Raw genomic sequence first — 20,837 nt, forward strand, 5'->3', positions numbered from 1 at the left:
TATATGCTATGATGTATAATTTTTTTTTTTTAAAGCACAATGGCAAAAAAAGAAAATAAATGAATGGTAATAAATAGGCTTTAAATCTGGCCTTTTTCCATTCTTTATGTATGTATTTATAAAGTACACATTATTTTAATTTCCTTCTGTAGCATAATATTATTTTGCATTTAAACTTGAATTTGTAATTTAAGTTACGTGCAATTGAAATAACTTTTTTCCACATTTTTGTCACATTACAATAGGTTACTAAAAGGGAAAGGGCACTTGGCATGAAGAATTGTCAAAATGTAAAAAATAAATAAATAATAATAATGTTAGTAAAAATAGGCTTCAAAATAGCCTTTTTTTCTTTATTTATAAAATGTATATTGTTTTCATTTCCTGTAGCATAATATTATTGTGCATTTAAACTTTGATTTATATATTAATTTATTTGCAATTTAAATTACTTTCCCCCCACATTTTAGTCATGAAAAAAATGTCACAATGCAAAAAAACAAAAAATCTTAATGGCAATAAAAATGGGCTCTTTTCTTTCTTTATATATGTATTTATAAAATATATATTCTTTTCATTTCCTCATGCAGCATACTGTATTATTGTGCATTTAAACTTATTTAAAAAAAAACATTTTAATTAACCTACATTATAGTAGGCTACTAAGTTCTTAATGGATATATATATATATTAGGGGTTGGACGACTTCTGATTTTTTAAAGTCGACTTTTATGTGATGAAAGTCGAGTCAAAGCAATTTCATTTAATTTCCCACTGCAACATATTTGAACATTTAAACTTCGATTTATTTGTAATTATTAAAACAGATGAAATGATGATGCTGATTTCTATAGGGCTAAATAAGCTCGAAAAAAAAAATCCCCGCGTGTGTCCTGCCTGCGTTCTCTTTGGAGAGGTGTTATGAAATGTTTAATTGTGCCGGTTGCTCCAGCAGGGGAGGGACGCGGTGCGCGCTAGGAGGCGCTGGATCTCAGTGCGCACATGAGTCAACGTGCGGAGGACTCTCTCTCTCTCTCTCTCTCTCCATCATTTATGATCGCTCTTTCTCTCCGCTGCTCATTTGCTCCGCGTCTTCAATCACTCCTTCCGTTCTCAACCACAAATCTGCGGCGTTCAGTCCAGTCAAGCAGCATGAATTGAACGCTTCTAAATGACCATCCGAGCGCGTAAAGCGTTTCCATTCACCACAACTGTTCGGCTGTCATCCAGCGCGCTCCGCTTGGGCTTCTTCCCGGAGAAGAAAGAGAGAGACTCTTGATTTTCCCCCCGCAGCTTTGGGTGTAAATGTTGAAGCTTGAATGGCTGGAGCTCAACCTGGCGTTCATGCGCTTCAACTCAAGCCGGTGTGCGTGTCCGAGAGTCTGAAGCGAGGCAGTAGATTTATGAAATGGGATGAGGTAAGTCACCACCAGCCTGTGTGTGTGTGTGTGTGTGTTTGACGTCTTCAAGTCAGAGAATGAATGCATGTGATGCTTGTGCGGTGAATGCGGTTTGTTTGATCGCTCGCGCGGATGTTGCATTGTTTACAAGCCCAGCATGAACGCAACAAACGTCGCAGAGCCTCTCAATCAGCTCCCCATTGATCTCTATCGATGTTAGACGGGCTTTGACTTCTCAAGTCCATCAGCACAGACTCCATATGGAGCGAGTGTCAGAGTCTCTGCAGAGCCTCGAGAATGACATCAGGTTACTGAAACCTGACTGCACTAATGCAACACGCTCATATGTGATTGCTCACTCTGTGTCTGTAATATGAAGCCTTTAAAACAAGCGTGCAGTTTGCTAGAGAATATGTCGCATTTTGTGGCGAGTGCTGCATGAGCATTGATTGAGTGCTGAGGATCTCACACATTCACCTGTTGGATGAGAGAGTTTTCTGCGAGGAAAAACTCCCTGCAGCTCTAGATGAAGGAATTTAAAGACTTGATAAAATACATTGCCAGTATTTTAAACAATATACATGATTTCATTTGTTTCTGTTATTGCAGATGCTTTATTTTGTACCAGATGTTGAGAAATGAGGGGTTTTGTTGAATATTTAGTATAAGTTCTCCCTACACTGAAAATAAAAGTTGATGTAGAAAGAGTTTTCTTTTAGAAATTGCTAGTATGTTTTACCATTAATTCTACAAAAAAAACTGCAAGTAACATATTGAAGTAAATGTAAAATTTTGACAATAGACTGACTGAAGTACACTCTTAAAAATAAAGGTGCTTAAAAGGTTCTTCACAGCGGTTCCACAAAGAACTTTAAAGAACCATCGGTTACACTTTACTTGAAGGGGTGTGCATAAGACTGACATGACACCTTCATAATCATGACATGACACGACAAGAAAGGTTCTTCTATGGCATCGTGAAGCACCTTTATTTTTAAGAGTGTATTTCCTTGTAAAATGTACTCCAATAATCTTTGTTTTTATTTACAACTATCATGTGTACCGTGTAATAGTACATTTAGTAGTTGATCAATATGAGTTATAATGGACTTTAGCTTTTAGTTCATGCTGATCTTAAATATCTGGTTGCATCATTAATCAAAAATCAACTAGGTTTTGATGTGGTTATGTTTTACACATCACTAATTTTGTCTATTAATGCTCAAAAGTTAAATATTAAAGCCATACATTCATTTGAAAAATTTCTGCTATAAATTCTGTCCAAAAAAGCTGGTATATTATGTTAGTGTAACTCTAGTTCATTAAATCTGATATAATTTTCAGCATTTATTTTTATAATTATAAACTTGTTTTATTACAAATGACAAAAAACTGGTTTATAATCTCGTTAGTGTAAATCTAGGTAATGCATTTAAGTCTGATACCATTTTTCTACCATTTTTTTTTTCTAATTTAAACAATCGTTTCATTGCAAATTATCAGCAGAACAAGAAATATTAACACGCATTTGAGAATTCATTTGGAGTGTTCTCTTTGCCACATTAAATATTAAGAGATTTCGATGTGGTGTTGTAAATCAGGTAAAGTAAAACGTTTATTGATGTCGGTAACATCAGTACATTTAATGCTTTAACGCTAAATGTAAAAGCCATTCTTGGTCATTTTAATCATAAAGGTTACATTCATTTTAGAACCTGCTGCTATAAATTCTGTACAGAAAAGCTACCAGAGATTTTAAGAAGTGAAGCATTTTATTGAATATTTAGCATATTCCCCCTAATATTGTGTATAATATTAATACATATATTAATGATAATATTATTATAATATTATAATATGAATAATAATATTTAGTGGTTGAACAATATGGGTCTTAATGACCAATTCTTGGACTTTTGCTTTTAGTTCGCACAGATCTTGATCAAAAATCAGCTGTAATTCAACTATTAAGAGATTCTTGTTCTGTAAATGATCTAAAGTAAAACATTTGTTGATGTTGGTAACATCAGTACTTCGGTCTGTTATGTAATGCTTTAAAATGATGAAAAATGACTTTTATATTTAGCTTTAATCACACAGGCTACATTCATTTTAGAACCTGCTGCTCTAAATTCTGTCCAGAAAAGCTGGTTTAATATGTTAGTGTAACTCTAATTTTATGCAAATTACCCAGAGTAAAACATTTGTTGATGTTGGTAATATCAGTACTTTTTTCTATTATGTAATGCTCTAAAGCAACATATGCTATAAATTCTGTCCAGAAAAGCTGGTTTATTATGTTAGTGTAACTCTAGGTAATACATTGAAGTCTGATATCATTTTCAACATTTTTCTAACATTTGTTCTAATTTAATCCATTTAAAACATTTTTCATTACAAAACAGCTGGTTAGTTATGTTATATATGTAATAAGTCTGATAGCATTTTTCTAGCATTTCTAGAATTTTTCTAGCCTTTTTTTCTAATTTAAACACTTTTTTTATTCAAATGATCTAAAGTAAAACATTTGTTGATGTTGGTAACATCAGTACTTTTGTCTATTATAGTGCTCTAAAGCTAAATACATTCATTTTAGAAACCTCTGCTATAAATTCTGTCCAAAAAAAAGCTGGTTTGTTATATTAGTGTTACAAATTCAAGTCTAATACCATTAAAATGAAGTCTGATAGCATTTTTCTCATTTAAAACATTTTTTATCACAAATTTAAGTCTGATACCATTTATCTAGCATTTCTATCCCATTTAAACACAACATAATAAGAATAATCAACATCATTAACATGGGTTTTAGAATGTATTTGAACAAAACCAGATGATGATGTTCTGCAGAATGATTTGAGATGTTATAAAGGTGTGTCTGTGTTTCAAATTTAATGATATAACCCAGAATCTGAAATATCGCTTCTCGGTTTTACATTTTCAGGTTTAAAAGGGGGAAAAAATCCCATCGTTTGGATGTATCCGTGCTCTTTTAGAAGCTGTAATCACTAAGTAGGTGTGAGTTTTCTGGAGGAGTCTGACTGCCATCAGCACAATAATGCCGTGCAGCTTTATATGAGCTTATGCTGAAATTGTTGACGTTTAAAGGCTTTTCTCTGCAAATACAATGGGAAATGTTGGCCTGTTGCTATGGCAACTTTCATGCTTTAGATTCCCGTCTTCCTTGCCTGCCTTACATTAGCGAAGACATGCCGCGCCGCCCAACTTAGATGTGCAGTTAGAATGTGGGCAGACCCCCGCAAGAGCTAAAATAACACAATCAATTACAGATCTCTGTGGAGAGGATGGTAAATGCTCCCCTTCGCTCGGCGGATGAGACGTTGGTTCTGCTTAAACAGACCTGTGACTTGAATGTTGTGACTTCCACCAGGTGGGAAATTATTACCAGCCTGCATGAATCACACTAATATAGAGTGCTTATGCAACATCTGAGTCAAACCTCAAATTTCGGTCCGTCCCGAGACCGTATCGAGAAACATGTTTTCAAGTGGATTGCCACAGAAATCCCAAGTGTTCTTCTTGCGCGAGGCAAGATTAGTCTTCACCTCCCACAGAAACATGACGTCGGCTTACACAAGACTTTGATTCTGCTGTGCTTTTTATTTAGTGCACTTAAACTAACTCCTGCAGTTGCATGTACAGATCATATGTTATCAAAATTGGACTTTTATGGGTTTTATTCCATCCGTTTGCTCTGAGCCACTCTTATTTTTGTAGTATACTATAAGCTTTTGTTAATTCTTTGAATTTTATTTTATGTTTTAGTTATTTTGTTGTGTTTTTGTAATTGTATTAATCTATATGTATACAGTATGCAACATTTGAAGTAGATCAAAAAACGTTAATCAAAGCTGTCCTAAGACAAGAACGCATTTTAGTTTATGATATTTTATTGATATATATATATATAGTTTTTTATTCATTTTTATTTATTAGCTTTTTTCAATGTTGAATTTAGGTTTTGAGATTTTAGTTAATGTTTTAGTAATTTTGTTGCATGTTTTATTTTACTAGTCTATATTGTTTTTATTAATTTTTGTTTATTAGTTTTTGTATAATGTTAGTACTTTAAAATACATAGTTGATATATGTATTTTATTTTTTTATTTCAGTTTATTTATTTCAAGTAATGATTTTTTTTTTTTATTATTATAATTGAATTTTATGGGTTATATTCTGCCATTTGACATCAAAATTGGACTTTGTAACAGTTCCAGCGTGTTTTTCACTGTTCCTTCGATGTGATTGCAGTTATGGTGTAATTTTCTTCCTAGTCACCAGTAGGGTGGCAAAGAGGTGGAAAATTTCCAGTAAATTTTGGAAATATTCCAGAAATTTTGGAAACTTTCCAGGATTTTATGGAATATTCCAGGGATTTTTGGAAAGTCTCTGGACATTTTCCACCCCTTTACAACCCTAGTCACCTGGGGGGAGATAGCCTCAGGTAAAGGTGATGAACACCCAAATGAGCAAGAGCTAAGGAAGTAAGGTTAGCCCTTGAAACCATGGCTGCAGCCGAAAACTTAGGCAGCTGACTTGCTGCCTCGTTGCCGTATGAGGCAAAGACTTTGCAGGCAGCGTTTTAGCACGAAGGCACCTCATGAAACTGATTTCGGACAGGCTTCTGAGGCAGCGTAACGGTTTAATGATCTACAATAAAATAGAACGAGTTTTGATGATAACTAAACAAATATTTAATTACTATAATACTGATTTCACGCTAGAAATAACATCAAAAGTGCAAAAAGTTAGTCAGAAATATACATTTACACACAAACTGACCACCAAACACACATTTCAGACACCATCTTTATTTTTTAGCTCAACTGTCACGGAATGGAACGCACAGGATTGTGGGATATCAAAGGCAGCAAAGGATACATCTATGCTGCCTTCAAAATTCGATCAGAAGGAGGTACCTCTGGAGACAGTAAGTAAAGCAGAATTTAGATTCGGACGTGCCTTGATTCCTTCCTGCCTTGGAATGCTGCCTCCGAAGGCAGAATTTTAGAGCTTTTCGGACGCACCCCATGTGGTAGCTTAGCTCAAAGGGGGGTGAAGGCAGATAGTTTTAAGAAAAAGGAGGGTTTGAGTTGGCATTCAGCTTTGTCCCTTCTGGCCTTTAATTGAGGAACGGTTTGTTAAAGTCACTCATTGGTGGGCCAATATATTCATGATTTTGATTGACTGTGTTTGGTGTGTTATCTGGAATCTTTGAATTCTGTACCAACTTTACGCCAACATCTTCTCTTGGACATTTGGATTGCCCGGGTTTGGATTTTTTCCCCCTATTATTTTATTATGCTACATATTGCCCTTAAAGGAGCAGTAGGAGATCTTGGAAAATGCTAACTTTAGCCTGATAGCACTGAAAGCGAACGTTCCACCCTCCCTGCAATCGCCGTCCAAAACCACGCCCCCTGAACGCATATACACTCACAGACCAGAATACCAGAGACAACATTACTACAATAGGCTACATCAGCGGTTCCCAATTCCAGTCCTCGCATTTATTTACAGAGGTATATTATGTCACACTTCACACTTCTCTAGTAAGTTTCATCTGTGTGTGAAGACGCTGCGAAGCGTAAATCCGTGAAGTGAAGTAAACTTCAACGGATTTCCCCTGCTCAGGGAGTAGGGAGCAGGGAACCGCTGGGCTAAATCATGTGTCATTCACTGGTGAGAAAACTTTATAGTACAGTTAGTAAAAGTACTACAATACCAGGAAGGAAGATCGGGTTGTTGATGTTTGTCTGCCATTCTCGGTCTGTCTGCACAGCGTGCGCGAACGCGCTGATGATGTATCCTGTCTGTGGGAACAGGGTGCGCAGAGGTATGCAGATACATACCTTGACAGGCAAGTAGGAACGTCAATAAAAATGCTCGGACCGAGTGTTTTGATTGGACGAACATTTCTTGGTCCTATGCCTTCCACAGAATATATAAATACAGATAAATACATTTAGACCACTTAACTTGATGATTGCTATCGGGATTTGAAGAGACTTTCAACCAGCATAACAAAAAATGTTTCTGAAGACAATCACCTATTGCACCTTTAATGTGGAATGGTTGTTACACAAAATGGCGCCAGAACAGGGACCTTCCAAAGCCAACTAACTTATTTGAAATTGTTTGCCTTTCATTGTTGGTGCTTACTGATGTATGTTCTTACTGATGCATTGGGTAAACAAATTGCAATCAGGTTTTATGTTTAACCATTCATGGTTGAGCATTTATACTTGTATATTTTCAGTACTTTATTTTGCTGTAATACCAGCGTATATTTGTTTTGTTCCCCTTGTTGTCACAAAATGGCTGCTGATCCTGCCGAGACAATGAGTGGGTGCCCAGAGGAACCAGATTATAGTTCAGATGCTTTTATGGTGCGATGTGAACCCCTTCAAGATCTTATACAGTCACTTAGTAGTCTTTTTTTGGATCCAGCATTAGAGGCTGTAGATGAGGATGAGCAAGCAGGGTTACCATCACCACCACCGCCACTGGAAGAGGATGAGAGTCTAATATCTATGATGATCGCCGCCACAAGGGTAAGCCAACTTGAGCAAAAGGTGATGGAAGTGGAGAATGATATTAAGTGTCGCCTTAGTGTCATTGAAACACATGTATTGGATGGATTTAAAACCCTACACTGCCATGTGCCGTGTGCTGCTTTATATATTTTTTTTAATATTTTTTTTACATTTTACCTTATTTGTATATTTGTATAGTTGTATTTTATATTTAAATCTGTATCTATCTCTGTTTATTCTAAGGGTAAGCCAACTTGAGCAAAAGGTGATGGAAGTGGAGAATGATATTAAGTGTCGCCTTAGTGTCATTGAAACACATGTATTGGATGGATTTAAAACCCTACACTGCCATGTGCCGTGTGCTGCTTTATATATTTTTTTTAATATTTTTTTTACATTTTACCTTATTTGTATATTTGTATAGTTGTATTTTATATTTAATATGTATATCTGTATTTATGTTCTACTGTTAGTGTTATCTGTATGCACCAAGGGTCTGAGAGTAATGCAGTTTAAATTATCTGTGTGTATGTGCTGTACATGTGGAAGAATTGACAATAAAGCAGACTTGACTTGACTTGACTTGATTGAATGTATCATTTGGAAACACGAGTTAGTGCTTTCGAAAGGTCATACAAGAAGCTTGAAGAAACAATCTTGGATGAGACTAAACAAGAGTGTCAGCGAATAAGTCAACATCTTGAGCAGAGTATGCAATCTTTGGGAAATGTCATTATAGATTGCCTTAAACATAGAGATGATCAGTTAAAGGCCAAGGTGTTCACTGTTCCACCTGCCATGTCCACTCCCACTATAACTTCAGCCCCGTTCATTGATGCCGGCCCACGACAAGTTCATTTTAGAGCCCATATCAAAATTGAATTTCCAAAGTTCAGCAGTCAAGAAGGAGAAGATCTAATAGCATACATAGAGAAGTGTGAAGAGTACTTGGCTATTCACCCTCTGAGTAGTGCTGAAATTTTATCTATGCTGCCTTCGGTAATTACACACACTGCAAAAGATTGGTGGATTGTGGAGAAAACACGAGTAAAAACTTGGGCACAATTTAAGACCTTTTTTTTGCAATCATTCTTGCCCGATGACCATGAAGTCAAAGCTGAAAGGAACTTCAAGAACGGAAGCAGGAAATTGGTGAAAATATTCGCACTTTTGCCTATTGGTATCGAGCGTTGTGTCTTAGACTGAAACCTTCTATGTCTGAAACAGAAATTTTACAAGCCACTCTCCGGAACTGTAACCCTCGTATTGCCAGTGCATTAAGGGGTACTATGTCCACAGTGGACAAGCTGGTTAGAGTGGGAACACTAGTGGAAAGAAACCTTAATGAGGAGAGAACATACTGGAGGCAGAGGCAGTAGGAGCAGTCACAAAAATCCGCCCCAGTTGGAAAAGCTGGCCGAGGCCGCACCGATAGTCATCCTATAGCTCTGTTGGATGGTAATTGTGAAAGACCTGTGACTCCTTTGACTTTACCTCTCGTTATTCGTGGTCTTTCCTTTGATGCTCTAATAGATACGGGCAGCACATTCTCTTTGATGCAAGAATCCCTTTGGCATTGTATCAAGGGAGAAGAAGAACACTGGCCATCTGCTAGAGGACAGACCTTCACCCTTGCCAATGGATATGTCCAGCATGCTTTAGGTAAGATAGTATGGGAGTGTACCATAATCGGCCATGTTTATCCCCTCAAAGCTTATATCATGAGGGATCGGGATCTGACTTTCCCATTGATAATCGGACTTGAGTTCCTAAATGCATCTAGTGTGGTGTTGGACTTCCATGCTGCCACTCATTCCTTACCAGAAGAGAATAGGATTCATCGGTTTTCTTTCTTTTCGCCTCCCCAGGAAGTTGATCCACTTCCGAGTGCAACTAGATTACATTTAGCTTTGCCTGCTGCCTGGGTCAATGAGACCATGAGAGTTGTCATCAAATAACTTGTGGATACAGCAGATACTGCACGCTCCCAGAAACGACAATTAGAAAGTTGTCTTCTCGATTGGTCTACGGTATGCACTGATTCCCTAGGGAAAACCGCTGTCATAAAACATCATATTAAAGGGGTCATATGATGCGATTTCAAGTTTTCCTTTCTCTTTGGAGTGTTACAAGCTGTTCGTGAATAGATAAGATCCCTGAAGTTGCAAAGACTAAAGTCTCAAAACCAAAGAGATATTCTTTATCAAAGTTAAGACGCTGCCACACCCCCCTAAAACGGCTCGTTCTAACACGAATGATCTTTAAAAAAGCATCATATGACCCCTTTAACGTCAGTGATGAAGGACCAGTGAGGAAACGGGCATATCCCACACCATTTCACAAGCAAAAATTAATTGATGAGGATGTGTCCAAGATGCTGGAAAGGGGGATCATACGTACATCCTTCAACTTCCCCATGGGCTGCACCCGTCGTACTGGTGCCAAAAAAGGACGGTAGCTCTTTAAACGAAAAGACTCCACTGTATGGCTTCCCTATGCCTCAAGTGCAAGATATACTTGCATCTTTGTATAGAGCCTCGGTTTTCAGCACGTTAGATTTGAAAAGTGGTTACTGGCAGGTCTGTATGAAGGAAAGCAGCATCCCTAAAACTGCTTTTGTTACCAAGTCAGCACAATATGATTTCCTTTGTCTACCTTTTGATTTGAAAAATGCTGCTGCGACTTTCCAGCGATTAATGAATACCATCTTACAAGAGCTCATCGGAAGATGTTATTTCATCTATATAGATGACATTGTTGTGTATTCGGCCAATGCTCAGGAACACTTTGGGTATTTAAGACAGCTGTTTGAAAAGTTGGAAGCTTCTGGTCTGACTTTGAACTTGAAGAGTTCCCTTTCATTCCTGGGTCATGTCATCTCAGAAGGGGGAGTAAAGACCAAACCATCTAAGGTTGAAGCTGTACAAAACTTCCCAACTCCCAAAACTGTCGAGGAAGTCCAACGATTCCTTGGCTTGGAGGGGTGGTACCATCGCTTCATATCTAATTTTTCTGAGATTGCAGCGCCCCTTCATGCCTTTAAAAAAATGCCTTGTGGGTATGGACTCGGGAGTGTCAACAATCCTTTGAGGGTCTAAAGCAAGGGTGGCAAACTCCGGTCCTGGAGAGCCGCAGCCCTGCAGAGTTCCGCTCCAACCCTAATGAAAACTCACCTGCCTGTAGCTTCCTAGTAACCGTTCAGACCTTGATTAGCTTGTTCAGGTGTGTTTGATTAGGGTTGAAGCAAAGCTCTGCAGGGCTGCGGCTCTCCAGGACAGACGTTCGCCACCCCTGGTCAAAAGGAAGCCCTGCAAAAAGCTCCTATCCGGAGACCTCCAGATTTCAGTCGACCCTTCAGAGTTCAAACAGATGCCAGTAACATCGGTTTGGGTGCTGTATTAACGCAGGAGATGGAGCAAGGAGAAAACATAGTAGCTTATGCTTCCAGGCTGCTTCGAGGGGCTGAAAAGTCATACTCAACAGCTGAGAAAGAGTGTCTCGCCATGGTATGGGCTGTGCAGAAATGCCGGGAATACGTTGAAAGATGACATTTTGACATGCTTACAGACCATTCAGCACTTACCTGGGTCTTTAATCATCCTAGACCCTTATCCCGACTAACAAGATGGGCCATAAGGCTCCAAAGCTTCAACTTTACAGTAAGGTATCGGAAGAGGACAGTGTAATGTGGTTCCTGACACTCTGTCTTGGGGAATGGAAGAGGGAGTTACCGGGACAATAGCAGTCTCTCAGGCAGTCAGTGCCCCATGTAATTTACCTTTGAACTGGGATGACATTGGGCTGGGGCAGAAAGGGGACGTTGCTCTTAGGCATCTCTGGGATGAAGCCAAAATGTCTGATGGTAATCCAAGTCGCACCTGTTATATCATTCAGAATGGCTATTTATTCAGGAGCACCATCAGTATTATGACCTCAGAAGGAGACCAGACCAATATGAAGAAGGTGACTTAGTATCGATACTCACTCACACACTGTCTCGAGAAAGTGATGCATTATATGGCCAAGTTAGCACCCAAATGGCAAGGACCTGCCAGAGTTACTTCTGTTACTTCGATGTGATTGCTGTTATGGTGTAATTTTCTTCCTAGTCACCAGGGGGGCGATAGCCTCAGGTAAAGGTGATAGAACACCCAACTGAGCAAGAGCTAAGGAAGTAAGGTTAGCCCTTGAAACCATGGGTGCTTCTCATATGGAAGGCTGCATCCTACCGAGGCTGCGTCCTTCCTAGCTCAGTCCTTTAGAGGCTTGTAGGCTAGAGTCCTCCTCGGCGTTAAACGCTAGAATGAGACAGTCTAGTAAGTGCGCGTGGCTACGTCACATATGCTCCCGCCCTCACCGCCACAGCACGAAAATACTAATAAAACTTAATTTTGGAAAAATACTTTGTATTACAAATCTTTATATTATTTTGCTTTCTATTAATGCTATACAATGGCGTCTAGTCTCCCTGTGGCTTAAATTATTGGCAGTTTAGCGTTTATTAAGTAATTTACACCAAAACAAAAGATAACATCTATCCTTTCATGTCCGAAAACATTATTTTTGTCTTACATTGCATAATAAATTCAGACAAGCTCAGTACTGAATCGTTTTTCATCAGTTTATTTTCATGAAATGGAATGGTTACAAAGGATTGTGGGTGATTGAAGGTCGTGGAGGATACATCCCATGCATCCTTCAAATTCAGATGAATGAAGGACGCGAAACGAAGGCTGCCTTCCAAGGATCCTTCCGATTAAGATGGCCTTCAGCGACGTTTGATGACGTGGCAGCCGAGATATGCAGCCTTCGTAGGATGCAGCCTTCCATTTGAGAAGCACCCCATGTGGTAGCTTAGCTCAAGGGGGGAAGACAGATAGTTTTAAGAAAAAGGAGGGTTTGAGTTGGCATTCAGCTTTGTCCCTTCTGGCCTTTAATTGAGGAACAGTTTGTTAAAGACACTCATTGGTGGGCCAATATATGCATGTTTTTGATTGACTGTGTTTGGTGTGTTATCTGGAATCTTTGAATTCTGTGCGGACTTTACCCAACATCTTCTCTTGGATATTTGGATTGCCCGGGTTTGGTTCATTTGATTGTCTTTTCTTTTTCTTCTCCTATTTGCAACTTTACATTTGGATTAATTTTTCTTGCTTTTTGAGGAGTTTTTTCCATCGCTACAGGACTGTGGTTGCGAACTGAATTTATATTTTGTGCATGGACAATCAGATCATTCGTCGCTGTTTTTTTTTTCATAGAATATTTATATTCTTGCCCCAGTGTGTTTTTCCGGGTTGCATTTTTGGACTGAGTTTATATTGAAGGACTGAATGGACATGGTTTTGATTATAGGGTATTACTGCATGGTGGTGGGGTGGTCTTTTGTCCTCTAAATATTCTGTGATATGTACTGATTGGTTGGCAATTATACTCTGTACAAAAGAGTTGGATGGTGTCCCTATTATTTTATCGTGTTACATATTGCCCTTAATGTGGAATAGTTGTTACAACTTGAATGGGTTTTATTCCATCTATTTGTCTAAGCCATTGTTATTTTAGTACATACTATTAGCTTTTGTTAATATTTTGGATTTTATTTTATTTGTATTTATTTTTAGTAATTTTGTTGTGTGTTTAATATTTAATGAATCTATATAGTCTTTATCATTTTTTATTTATTAGTTTTTGTTGAATTTTATTTATTTTAATACTTCAAGATAAACTAAATGAAAATTAGAAATATTTTATTTTATATATAAATGTTTTATATTGGACTTAATTTTATTTAATTTGACGTTAATTTCATTTCAAGGAGCGATTTTTTTATTTATGTTTTTAGTTTTAGGTAATTATAATCCTGCTCTATATGCTAGTGTAAAAGGAACCTTTCAGCAGACATATGCTCTTAAAATGTATGACATTACAGACCAAAAATAATGACATCTTGCATTTAGATCCATATTGTCCAAAATAATTGTCTAACAATGGCAAGTGTTTCCCATTTAGTTATTTTAATATGTCAAGATAAACTAAACAAAAATGCTTATTTGATTTCTTAAAGTTTTTTATTGGAAGGAACATTTTTTGTATGTTTTTATTTAGTTAATTATAACTCTTCTCAGAGCTCATCTATATGCTAGTGTAAAAGGAAACTTTTATGATGTATATATTTAAGATCCGTCTTTCTCCTCCAGCAGTAGCGACCAAAAATAATGCCATTTTGCATTCAGATTCATGTGCATGATGTGCATTGTCCAAAATTGTTGTCTACCAAGCAAGTGGTAAATCATGGTCTATGTAAATTAAAGGTTATTGGCTATTGTACATTTCATTATGTCCTGATTCAGTTCCCCGTTTCCAGCCCTTTTTCAAAAGAAAATACATCTGTGCATTAAAGAACATCTTTGTCTTTTCATGGGACCTTAATGCATATTGTGAATATGTTGTCCATTACCATTTTTACATTAATTCTGCTGTGTATTTATACTTAATGTCATTTTTCTCTGCTTAGGATTCGTCTACGGTGACTCCAGTGACGTTGCGCGTCGATCCGCAGGGATACTTCCTGTACTGGACAGATCAGAATAAGGTAAAATTTCTCAAATCAAAATCCAGTGCAGCCTGATTGAAGTTTGTGATACACACACACACACATATATATATATATATATATGTATATGTATGTATGTATGTGTATATGTATGTATGTATGTATGTGTATATATAAATATTTAATTTATATATTTTTTCACAAGTGCGTCCCAGTTTTGTGTGCAGTGTTTGCTGATCGGGTTGTCCATTGCACTGTTATTCTAGTATTATTGCTATACCACCTTACTATTTATTAGAATTTCATTTATATTTATATATTTTTCATTTTAGTTAAAGCTTTAATTAGGGATGCACCGATATGAACATTTTGGCCGATACCGATAACCGATAATTCTTTATTTTTGAAAGCCGATAACCGATATGTTGGCCGATAAATCTATATCCAAATTTTTAATACCGATATGGTGGCCGATATATCGTGCATCCCTAGCTTTAATTTAGTTTGTTGTCTTGATTAAAGGTCTATTTAGTTTTTATAAACCTTTATTTCATTTTTTTCTTCATTTAGTACTTAAACTAAATGAAAATGAGAAATTTTGCCTTTTCAACTAATTGAAATGTTTTTTATATCTCTCTAATAAGTTTTTTTAATATTCTATTTCATTTAATTTATTTAAATGAACACAATGTAATTTTTATTTATGTATTTTCCATTCAAATTTAAATTTTAGTTAACGTTTTAGTAATTTTGTTGCAGTGTTTTTGTTGTTTTGATGAAATATGTCTTTTTAACTTTTTATAATTTTTATTATTTTTTTTATTTCTTCATCTAGTACTTAAACTTAATTATTTTTATTTTTTTTGCCTTTGCAACTATTTTGAAATAAATGCAAATGAATATTTCTCTAATATGTTTTTAATATTCTATTGTATTAAATTAACATTAAATTGATTATTTTTATTTATAACATTTATATAAAATTTCAATTAACATAAATATATTTTAGTGTTTTTAGTTTTAGTTGACGATAATAACACTAGTCGTGGGATTTCCTGATGTTGAGACTAACCTGCCAATGACATTAAAAGTATTTTTGACATTCAAAATTTCTCTCTTCACCCTTAAACTCAAGTGTCCTGAGCATTAAAACAAGACATTATAGATATACATCTCATCAGAACGAAACAGTTAATTTTATCTAGTGTGGTGTCACTTTCCAAAGTCTGTCCGGAGGGAATGAGGTTGAGTCTTTTGTCCAGATGGAGCACCGGCAGCCAAATGCTCACATCGCCTCAGAGTCTGGCTCAGAGAGATGTCCCACTTTACATGAGCGATTTTCATCCAAGTATGGATGATTTTTCATTTGAACTGTTCCAGAGTCTGTCCTTCACTTTTTGTGTTTGCCTTAATATTCTAAACATGTTCTGTTCATTCAGTGTTGATCTTGACTGATGTACCTGGAGCTGCTGATCTGATAAACAGCATCTAATACATTGTGCTCAATAGTAATTGTGCTGAAATGATCTGATGGAGTTAAGTGTGGGTGAAGAGCAGAACAGATGTCACGCTGTATTAAAAGCATACAGCATTGCTGTATATGATTACACAAGAGTCACAAGCATGTTTGGTATGATAACATCAGTTCATTCTGCCTTTCAGAAAGCGTCAGAAAGCACAGTCGTATCTTATCTTATGGCAAATTAAGGCCATTGAGCTGATAAAACCAGAACATGAAGAGCGCATCTGCCATGACATTGATTTTGAGTAAAAGAACGTTGAAAAATACTTTGCACTTGTTCATTTTACATCTTAATTCACCTCTTTTGATGAACCTAAATTATATTTTGTATTTATTGACTGATTTATTTATTTGTTTGTTTTCAAGACGCAAATGGAAAAAAAAATACTTTGTGTATGATTCATTTTGAAACAATTTTCACTCAAGCATTGCTAGTAAATTTCATAAACAATTGCAAAGAAACTGCAAGTGACACATTCAAGTAAGCATGAAATTTTGAAGTAGAAACAATGGAATAGTATTTTCTTGTAAATGGTGTTATTTTAGGATCATTGGGATAATATTATAGTTTTTATTAATATTTTGAATCCGTTTTTATTTTTATATTTACAGTTGTCATTTTAAGTTTAGTTAACGATTTAGTCATTTTGTTGTGTTTTTGTTTTTATATCTATGTTGATATAGTTTTTAAATGAGTTCATTTCAGTTTTAGTTTGAGTTATTTTAGTACATTAAGTTAAACTAAATTAAAATGAGAAATGTTTGCCTTGGCAACTAGATAAAATTAAAAGTTTTACATTTTAATTTTATTCAAGGTAAAGTGTGACCTGGACATGCTTTGAGAGTAAACTCAACAGGAAGTGAGGTCATATGAGTTGAATGTGGATTTGGCAGCATATAACAGCCTCTCCTCTCCTCTTGCCCTTTTATGTAAGAGAATCAATTATGATTCAGTCGAGTGCGAGTGTATTCCAGCAAACTTTAGCATGTGATTTCTCATGTCAGTTTGTGAAAGCAGCAGTGAGTAACATCAGAATAATATTCATCTGAGTGACTCAATCTTCAGATACCAGATGGTATTGAATAAAACGCTGCTAATTGTGAGGGACTCCGAAGGGCTCGGGACGCCTAAACTGCATTCAGTTATCTGGGCTGCGTTCAGCCCCGACAAAAACGGTGCAAAACGTTTTTTAAACGGAAACGGTGGTGCGCTGAACACACTGTTCTGATGATGCAAGAGTTGCAACTATGGCAGCTGAGAAGGCCATTCTTTGTGCTCTTTTTGAAGAATTTTCGGAGCCTGATGAAATCAGTATAAATACGTGTTTAATACTGCAAAATACGCTCCATGTTACAGTCATTGCCCTTGCCCTCCAGAATAAAAGAGAACATCCCAATCGAGTGAAGGGATTTGTGTAAACTGTGGTTCCTAATTATTGTGATCCAACATTTGCCTCGCATTTCAGGATGAAAAGACAAACATTTCAGGTGAAGGATAATCCACTTCTAAACCGGAAACCGTAGCAAAACGTTGCACACCGGTTTGAGATTGAACTTGCCCCAGATTCAGTGACTGTGCGTATAGATATTGATATTGGCTGAAACAAAAGCATTTCCAGGTCACATTTCCCTTAAAATATAATGAAAAAATTATATATATGAGCATTATAGTAATGAAAATTTGCAAAGTAGAATCACACAATTAAAAACAAAATCACAATGAAATGAAATAGTAATAGTCCTAAAATGGGCTTTGTTTTTTTAAAGGCAAAATATAAATGCTTACCTCATTTTTTTAAAGATTAGGCACATTTTTTAATAAAAAAAAAGAGAAAAGAATAACAAGAATAAAAAATGCAACCATAAATACTTGTTCAATTTAAATAGTTAAATATTTATGGTGTAGTGTTTGTTATCCTGCCCAGTGTTTTTTTGTTTTTTTTTGTATTATTGAGATACAATACTATTATAGTTTTTATTAATATTTTGAATCAGTTTTTTTCTGATTTTTTTCTTTATATAATTTGTATAATTTTGTTTTTCAGTTTAACTTTAGTTATAAGTAATAACCCTGATTCCGCCTTTCCCCCCTTATTTTAATTTGTTTAATTTGTTTTACCCCCCCCCCTCCCATTTATTTATTTTTTAAGTATTTATGGTAGTATTTGTTATTCTGCCTTTGTTTTTTACATGATCACACTATATTACTTAATCACACTATATAGTAAAATGTGCATCACAATGCAATATAATCTTAATGACCCTAAAATAGAACTTAAAAAATAAATAAATAAATAATACAAAGTATAATTTCTTACCTTTTACTGTATTTTTGGGATGAAATATGGCTTGGACTCATTCTGTACAGGTTTTGTGAGATTCACCCTGTTTCACCCTGTTTTTTTTACTCAGATAACAATCTACTTGTCAATCAATGAAAGCAATGAAAGCAAACCTGACAGTTTTTCCTGTCCATAAAATATGCTCAGAATTCCAGCACAGGCGCCTCTGGCCAATAGTAATATAATTGCATCCTGTATTGTTATGCAAACCAAGAGTATATTTGAATCAATACGTGCGTTTCTATATTTAGTAGCACTGCAGGCCGGATTGTCGCCAGCGAGAGTTGAGCAAATCATCGCAGTCACTTACAAGCGGCTCCATTATTGAATATTGTAGCAGGTTTGTGAGTTTTCTGTGGATGGAGAGTCAATAGAGTGCGGTTTGCTCTGCTGAACTAACAGATATTTGATCATGTAGTCTCAATGGATTTTCAGAAGCGGAGTCTGAGCTCGCTGGCGACGTCTTCTGCAAGCTGATTTCAAGGGTTCCTGGTGCCTGTCTTCATATTGCTTTTGCCCGACTCCCCGTCACAGACCATCTCCATCCCCTGTTGCCATGGCGCTGGTGAAGCTCCCGCCACCATACGCGGGTTTTCATAGATGAACCGTCTGTGTGAGAGATGCTTTCATTATTCAGACAGCCTTGGCACGCACTTGCAATTATCATAAATATTATATCATAGTCATATAATAGGGAAACTATATCGAAAAAATAGCAACTGCACTGCATCGTAGTTGCACGCATGCAGGGACCTTCACATGTTCAGAAAATGCGCACATTTGCATTGTTTGGTTTCCCGTCAATGTCATTTCTGCATGTTTTGATTTCAAAGTTAGTAGGCTAAATGCGAGTTGAGTTGGAAATGACCTCGTGGCCTTGTGAATATTAAAGGAGATGTGTTTCTTGTCCTGTGTTAGTGTTTTAGGTCAAAGCTCTGAACAAATGACATCCTGGATGTCTTTATATAATCTCCTGGAGTCTGCTGTCCTCCCGCGTTCACAGAAGTGTGTCACGCGCACAAAAGTGTGTCAGCAAGGGCTGGGGATTGTAGCCCATCCAAAATGTCTAGAAAGGAAGAGAAGTATACTATAGAAATAATGAAAATTTATTAATTTTGTGAAATTATAATTGGTTGTTTTGTGCCAATTTATCCTTATAGAAAGTTTTGTTTAATCACAGATGTGGATTTTTTAAAAGGCCAATAATGTGCAGAAACACAGATTTAAAAGAGATATAATATGTGTAATACCTAATATATGTTTTATAAAATATATCTCTGTTTCTTCCAGGCAGAGTGTTTGTGTATTTTTCAGTAATTCTTTCTGCAAGTTGCATCGTTACGCTAGTAGGTGGCGCAGTAGTTCTTTATAAGTGAGTCATTTAATGATTCATTCAACCGATTTGTTCAAAACACTGATTTAGTCACTGAATCATTCATTTAAGTGATTTGTTAAACCATATAGATTCATGCAGGCACAAAATAAACTTATGAGTGAGTCATTGAATTGTTCACTCAACTGACTCGCTGGACCATCCCGAAACAAAACACCACTACAGTGATTTTCTCAGACACACTATTGCATTTGTTTTGAACTTTTTTGCTGATGGAACAACAACAGACAAAGCAACTGGTGATATTGTGCCAAAGACGTAGAATTTAGTAGGGACACTTGGGACATGTCCCTACCAATGTCCAGTGACTACTAAATTGTCCCTAGCAATAATTTTGATCAAACAATTCAATATATGTGTATGTTAACGCTGTTGTTGTAATTTCGGCCAAATCTCAAATAGGTCATACCATTGATATTACCTGAGAAGTGAACAAAGCCGAAGTGTTTAAAACATACGAGCACAGCTCAGTTTAATGATAAAGTTTACCGTCTTTAACTTTGTTGTTCTTTGGTGTTTATCTTCTTCTCCCATTTGCTCTTTTTACATTGACTATCACTCCATATAGACTAATACAATCAGATACAACATATACAATCATTTCTCAAATATGCACAGTATTACAAAAAGAACTGCAGTGCTCAAACTACAGTAGTCAACATTTGAAGTGGATCAAAAAAGTTAATCAAAGTTGTCCTAAGACAAGAACGCATTTTGGTTTTAGGACAACTTTGATTTAAGGTTTTGATCCACTTCAAATGTTGACTAGTATATTTCAAATATAGTGAATTAAGCTACAAACTCGATCATAATGTGCAGTGTTTCCATCTAACATGGATTTTGAGCTGCAGCTCCTCATATCAATGGAGTGTTTCACTAGTTAGCAGTAAACTGGTTACCTCATTGAATATTTTCATAGATTTGTGTAAGATGTTATCTTTTGAATGGAAAAATTCATATTTTATTTGTAAACATCATACATTTTTCGTTTATTTCAGTTAATGTCATAAAACTAGCGAGCAAACCAGTAGTAGTACTGGCAGTGTCAGAGGAACAGAGGAACAGACAAACCG

The 20,837-nt window shown here is 36.2% G+C and overlaps 1 protein-coding gene across 2 annotated transcripts in view; it reads left to right on the forward strand.

Moving 5' to 3' along the window:
- Positions 1–1,000: 1,000 nt before the first annotated feature.
- LOC107663155 (1-phosphatidylinositol 4,5-bisphosphate phosphodiesterase beta-1-like) overlaps positions 1,001–20,837 on the forward strand; it is an 89,484-nt gene continuing 69,647 nt past the window's right edge. For both annotated transcript variants that reach the window (XM_016453316.1, XM_016453318.1), the window contains exons 1-2: positions 1,001–1,418; positions 14,469–14,546. In XM_016453316.1, the coding sequence (XP_016308802.1) occupies positions 1,320–1,418; positions 14,469–14,546 (177 nt within the window). In that variant the 5' untranslated portion in view covers positions 1,001–1,319. The remainder of the gene's footprint in view (positions 1,419–14,468; positions 14,547–20,837) is intronic.

Source organism: Sinocyclocheilus anshuiensis, unplaced genomic scaffold (genome assembly GCF_001515605.1).
Source record: "Sinocyclocheilus anshuiensis isolate Anshui unplaced genomic scaffold, SAMN03320099.WGS_v1.1 scaffold767, whole genome shotgun sequence".
Lineage (NCBI taxonomy): Eukaryota > Metazoa > Chordata > Actinopteri > Cypriniformes > Cyprinidae > Sinocyclocheilus > Sinocyclocheilus anshuiensis.